Source organism: Epinephelus moara, chromosome 6, assembly GCF_006386435.1.
Source record: "Epinephelus moara isolate mb chromosome 6, YSFRI_EMoa_1.0, whole genome shotgun sequence".
Classification (NCBI taxonomy): domain Eukaryota; kingdom Metazoa; phylum Chordata; class Actinopteri; order Perciformes; family Serranidae; genus Epinephelus; species Epinephelus moara.
In genome coordinates this window covers 18,755,850-18,762,521 of record NC_065511.1, presented here as the reverse complement: position 1 = coordinate 18,762,521, position 6,672 = coordinate 18,755,850, and the positions used below count along the sequence as shown (strand labels likewise).

The 6,672-nt window shown below is 36.5% G+C and overlaps 1 protein-coding gene across 1 annotated transcript in view; it reads left to right on the top strand.

Moving 5' to 3' along the window:
* LOC126391707 (fucolectin-like) overlaps positions 1-3,700 on the top strand; it is an 8,418-nt gene extending 4,718 nt beyond the window's left edge. Inside the window, exons 2-4 of the mRNA XM_050046611.1 lie at positions 2,016-2,080; positions 2,201-2,483; positions 3,526-3,700. Of these exons, the coding sequence (XP_049902568.1) occupies positions 2,016-2,080; positions 2,201-2,483; positions 3,526-3,700 (523 nt within the window). The remainder of the gene's footprint in view (positions 1-2,015; positions 2,081-2,200; positions 2,484-3,525) is intronic.
* The last annotated feature ends 2,972 nt before the right edge of the window (positions 3,701-6,672 follow it).

The window sequence follows — 6,672 nt, the reverse complement described above, 5'->3', positions numbered from 1 at the left end:
GCACAGATGATACAATATTATGGCACTGGATAAATCATAATGCAAGTTAGACATTGGACACAATATTCATGTATTATACGTAATTGTACATTATTTTTTACCACTTTTCACAAACTTAATTTAAGCAAGCACAGGGTGTGCCCTCTGAGACACCAACACTGCATGGTCAGACAGTCACATTGACCTCTGAATGGGATACAAAAACAACACGTTATTTGATCAGGGTGTTCATTAATCCAGCAGTTGTCAATCATGCTTTGTACGAAAGTATAAAAATGATTTCTCTCTATGCACACATGCAGATCACAGCTGCTTCCTAGACACGAGAGAGCTTTAAGGTAGGTCTCTGCTAGAATAATTGATCAAATACATTCTTCATTTTATCTTCCATATGTAATGTTGTCAGGAAAAAAAGTGAACTAAATCAGGTTAATCTTTAAACTACAGCTTGGTTATGACAAAGTAATGATCATAAAAGATTTGAAGGTCTTAATATGCAACAGAGGTCGGGCAGAGTTTAATAAGATGATACTTTACATTCAAGTTTCCAGGAGATTCTGCTTTGCACATCTCAGCACAAAACAAGTTTAATTTCATCTTTTGTTAACAGTTACATAAATACAATGTGATCAAAAGATACCAATGATCAAGTGATACAGGTTTACTTTCACATTACTAATGTTTATGTAATTACTTTTTCTTTGTTGCTGTGGTCATGTCCTTTTCTTTTCTTTGTTTGTGTGTTCATATTTGGGACCTTGATGTCTAAATCAGGACAGGGATCGAATTAGGGTACGTTCAATCTAATAAATGTGGGTTAAATGTTTTGTTTGGAACTGTTGGTGGGAGTGATATTACTGTAGAGGGTAAAAACTTTGATGAATGGGGGGATTGCTCTCAGTTGTTTTAACTGTCTTTAAAAAATGTATTGCAAAACTAACAAACAAAAAGGAACACCCTGCATCATTTTATTCACATCCCCATGTAGGGTAGGCTATGCCTATGCGCATTTCAATTTTGTACAATGAAGCCCCCACCACTAACTACTGAAAACAATATACTATTTACAAGCACAACTTTAAGTTTTTATGATTGGGAATGTAGAAGGAAGGTGGTAGGGATAACCACTTGGCTCTGACTTAGTTATTCATTTAGAATCCCCACTAGTAGAGTCACCAGATACATTCAACATACATGCACAGATGATGTGCTCTGAACAGATATGAAAAATATTAATTTTTTTGCGTTAATATTCCACCCCACCACCACTTATTTTTTATTTTTTATTATTATTATTTGTGTTTCTTTAATTATTAATTAATTGATTAATCATTAATAATAATTATAATTTTATTTTAAATCATAGACATTTCAATTTTAAATCATTGGGGCCCTCTCCCATACACTTTTTAAATAAAATCATAACTAACCTTCCANCCCACCACCACTTATTTTTTATTTTTTATTATTATTATTTGTGTTTCTTTAATTATTAATTAATTGATTAATCATTAATAATTATTATAATATTATTTTTCAATCATAGACATTTCAATTTTAAATCACTGGGGCCCTCTCCCATACACTTTTTAAATAAAATCATAACTAACCTTCCAGTCTACTATCACTAGTGACTTCACCCCTAAACTCACATTTCCTTCATTGACAGTACGGTTCAAATACAAATTATGTTTTATTATTTGATTAATTTGGGGGCATGGTTAAAATATAACATAATTTTTGTTGGCAGCTCAACATATAGACATTTGTATCAGGAGTATAAATGGCAATTCAAAAAATATAGCTTACTGCAAAATGTCCAACATCTTCTAATGTAAGCCACACCCACTTCTAGTATCGTGTGTGTGTGTGTGTGTGTGTGTGTGTGTGTGTGTGTGTGTGTGTGTGTGTGTATGCGTGTGTGTGCATGCGTGCATGCGTGTTTGCGTGTGCGTGTGAAAAAGTCTTTAAATTTTGGTTAAATGACATGACATGAGTGTGAACTTGCTCCACAGGATGATGACTCTAGCTGGGGTCTTTGTCTTGTTAGCTGTCCTGGGACAGACAAGTGGCCATTTTGGTGAGATTATTCTCATGATTGGTTCAATCAAATTATTGATTTCCTTAGTTTTAAATGACATGTAGTATGTATGCCTTTCTTAATCTCATCATCAATATGACATTTCATAAATTTGTACAGGTCCTAATATTGCTAGAGATGGAAAAGTGACTCAGTCCTCCTTGGGGTGGCAAGGTGTTCCCGAAAGGGCCATTGATGGGAATCGTGCCAGCAACTGGGGAAAGAGATCCTGTACCCACACAAGCAGACAAACAAAACCATGGTGGAGACTGGACCTCCTGAAGAAGTATAAAATCGACACGGTCACCATCACCAACAGAAAAGATTGTTGCCACAAAAGAATCAATGGTGCCGAGATCCGCATCGGAAACTCCCTCAATGACAATGGCAATGCTAATCCCAGGTAACAGCACCTTCTGTGCTATGTTAGTTTTGAAGGTTTTACATTAATCTTTGCAAGTCAGAGGAAATCAGTGCACTGGATATCTACATAATGTCCTCACAAAAACCTGTATTTTTAACAACAAGAGCATCATCAGTATCTGTGGTCCTGTCTATACATATCCAGATATTTTTGTGAACAGATATTTTCTGTTCATTCTGATCCACTGTGCCAAATTTCACATGGATTGACCAAGTCAGTGAGGAGAAAAACGTGGAACAGACACACACAGACACACCCAAAGACAGAGTTTCATCATTATATAGTAAGATGAGATCTCCAGTAGGTGTTTTGAAAAAAATAATGTTAGCCTGTACGCTTCAAAGATAGACAGCTAACACCTGGACCACAGGCAGGCTTGGTTGCTGCTTGGCTGCGGAATTATCTAGGAGCCTAATAGAAGTCTTGTGGCTTGCCCATTTTTTGACACATGCACGTGCCTTTTCAGCAATAAATAGGCAATAAAAATGGTCTTTTGATACTCATATTGACATTGTACTGCCTTTCACTACAGTAATAATTTTTATATCAGTCACAGAAATGAAGACATCTTTAAGTATTTATGTTTGGCTTTTTACTGTGAAATATTTGCAGACCATGTTGTTGTTAATGGAGTGTGAAATATTTGCAGACCATGTTGTTGTTAATGGAGTGGCTTGCAAAGCTCCATAAATATGTGGAGTACTGGCTTTCAGTTGTAAAAATACAGTAGTTACAGCAGCAGCAGGCAGCTCTGCAGCAGCAGCACTGTCTATGTGAACACCGCACACGAGAGCGTTTGGAGTCATTTTAGCGTTCCAGTATAAACGCATGTATTTTGTAAAAAGAGGTCAAGTGGACAGAATTTTTTTTTTTCAAAATGGAGGGGGAAAATATTGGTTTACAAAAATATCTGGATATGTAGAGGCAGGGCCTAAATAGTTCTACGGGTGGGTTCTATGGAAAGTTTTTGTCAGATAACATAGTTTTACTAATAATTCTGTTTGTTTTTTTTCCTCCATAGATGTGCTGTCATTTCTTCCATCGCAGCTGGGACCTCCAAAACCTTTATGTGTGATCTCATGGAAGGCCAATATGTGAACATTGTGATCCCTGGAAGAAAAGAATACCTGACATTGTGTGAGGTGGAGGTCACTGGGACAGAATCAAATGATTCCATTGAAAATCCCTTTGGTTGAGTCTGAACTAATTCTTCATAGTCATGTCTAGATTGGATAAGGGGGTTTATCCATGTTTCTGCTTCTTTTCCTTCAATTAAATATTTATATTTATATTTATGGTCAATGACCATTATAGCAAAGTTTAATTGTCAATTTCACACAATGTTAAGACACTTTCTGCAAGAGATTTCATTGCTTTACAGTACAAAGAATTTAACATCACTTGCACCCAATTTACAACAGTTGTTTGAGGTCCTTTAATATGATAATAATAAACTCTTCTGTATCCAAGTGTCCTGTGTTTATTAAACAACCTGACCCCAACCAAACAGGATTGTGCGTTGGAACACTTTTTTGAGTAAAACTTTGGCCTCGGTTTTGTATTATTTGTGTTGGCCAGTTGCCATTGTCAGAAGAGTCAGTTTTTAATAGCGAGAAAGCCTATTCAAAGCACATGTAACCTTGAAGAAGAATTTACAAACAATGTAATCGTAGCTCTGGGTTTTAAATTCAGCAGCACCAGGCAGGTTCGGTTGGGCCTGGTCTTTTTAAAGGTGCAGGTGCAGGCTGAGTTCAGATCTCAATCTTTGACCTGTGCGTGGCCTGAACTCTCACAATTAGCATCTTCTCATCTAGCTCTTAGCAAGACAGCAATTAAGCATATTTCCCCAAAGTAGCATCGGTAGGTATGCTTTAGAAAGCAACACTACTCTGTAAAACAGTTTGAAAAGTAAAAAACTTTTTTGAATATTTATATGAACAGTGTATCAAATGACATATGTAATGTGTGATATGAACCTTCAATGAATTAGCACCAGAATCTGCAGCTCCCCTACAGAGCATCATAATGAGTTTCAACTCATGGTTTTGCTTTACACCCCGCAGCTTTACTGTTTGTTCTCTCTGACTGTTCTTACAGCATCATTTTTGGCCGCAACAGGCTGCTGTTTCAGCAAAAAAGCTCTTCAGACCCACTAAACCCATCTGCTCAGCAGCTCAGGCAGATACAGTTATCGACTAACTGGTCGGCAGCTAGCATGCTTACATTAGCTGACATATGCATCTTAGTTAAGCATATTAGCATGCTAGCATCTGCTAATTAGTATAAGAAAAAAACAACATCTGAGGTTGATGGGCATGGCATTAGTAAAAGGTAATTTTACGTGTGTGTGTAGTGGTGATTCTAAATGAAAATACAGAGAGATCACCAAAGTGATTACAATTTCCCTTAAGCACATGCCAAAACCAGCCGCAATGCATCATCTAGCCACTTGGAGGAGCAGCGAATACGGAGGCTGAGACAGTACTGCCATCAAACTGCTGTAGTGTGACCATTTTACTTCAAGTTTGGCCATTGCTGCTGGACATTTCAGCATAGTTTCAGTAAGGTGCTTGTTACGATCATATCGGAGGTAATGACAATAGTAAACTGTTGCTTTATGTGTGATTCAGGGAGTGCAGTCATTGACAGTGTGGGCTCCATGCTAGCTCCAACAGTTTTAAGGACCAAAGGGGAAGAGCTTAGCGAAGGGTCAAATACAAGGGTTGGTTATCGCTTGGGTTTTTGCCAATACCAGTGCCAAAACAATACTTTTGAAATTGTAAAGTTGCCTAAATGGTGTCTTAAAAAATGAGTCAATGACAAAACTGGCTTTTTTTTTTCATTTTATCACCAGGGCATATTTGAATGTAAAATTAAACAATACATTAACACTTAACGTTAAAAGTGGTGGCTGCTGGCCCTGAGACTGCTGAGGCGTATGAGGCTGATGAATCCATATAGACTAGGCAGCAAGAAAGAACTATGGCAATAGTGACATATAGACAAACACTGATTCTTGAGAGTCGGGACAAAATATGTCCTACATAGAAAAGTCTAATTTATATCAAAAATGAAGAAATTCATCATGATTGACATACTTACAAAGTTAAATCTAAAGGAATTGTATATACCTATGTGATTTTTAGAATATATTTTTTTATCTTTTTGGGGAAAATTTGTTTAAATGTGTGGTCTGTGGTTAGAAGGTCCATGTTATTGCACTTGTCCTCAGCAAGAGGTCACAATATTGACCATCCCAAAAAACTTTAAAAAAGCTCTACAATTATGAAAACATATATATCAAATAAAAAAGAAGAGGTTTAAATATAAAAAAAAATGCATGAAGTGAACGTCAAGCAATATTTTCCGTAAAAATCTGCCTATCAAAGTTGTGTCCTCAGTTTCTGTCAACTCCGTCAGATTTTTTCATAAGACTCATTAAATCAGGAAATAGCATGGTCAGCTATATCCCTGAGGACCCCTTTTCATCTCCCTGCCTGTGGTGAATGCAACACTACCACACATGCTCTGGTACGTTTTACATTTTTTGATATTTTAGACAAACAATGTCAATATTCCTATGGTCACAGCTGGACCATGTCAATACCATCTTTCTGTTAAGATACTTTTTTTTAAAACATAGTGGATTGAATTTAAGCATTTTAGTGAGGTTATTAGGACAGCTAGCAACTGAGGAAAAACTAGCTAGCTGCCGTGTACAATACATGTTTTGGCGGGAAAATACATGCCCTTACGTCAACTCCGTCAGACGTCAACTCCATCAGGTTCTATGTCTGACGGAGTTGACCTGTAAGCTGACGGAGTTGACAAATCCACCAATAAGATCTTAATGTGCTAATATAATATTATTTGTGAATATAGTAAAGGGTTAAAATGTTATTTCAGGGTTTTATTTACACATAAATGTATATACATAGCATGCATTACATTATTTAACCATACATATCTGACTTGTAGAGTCAGTAGAGAATGGGCAGGCAGTGGTCTGCTTATTATTGTGTAACGTGTAACTTTCCCAGCACTTTAATACACTGAACAAAAATATAAACGCAACACTTTTGTTTTTGCTCCCATTTTTCATGAGCTGAACTCAAAGATCTAAAACATTTTCTATATACACAAAAGACCATTTCTCACAAATATTGTT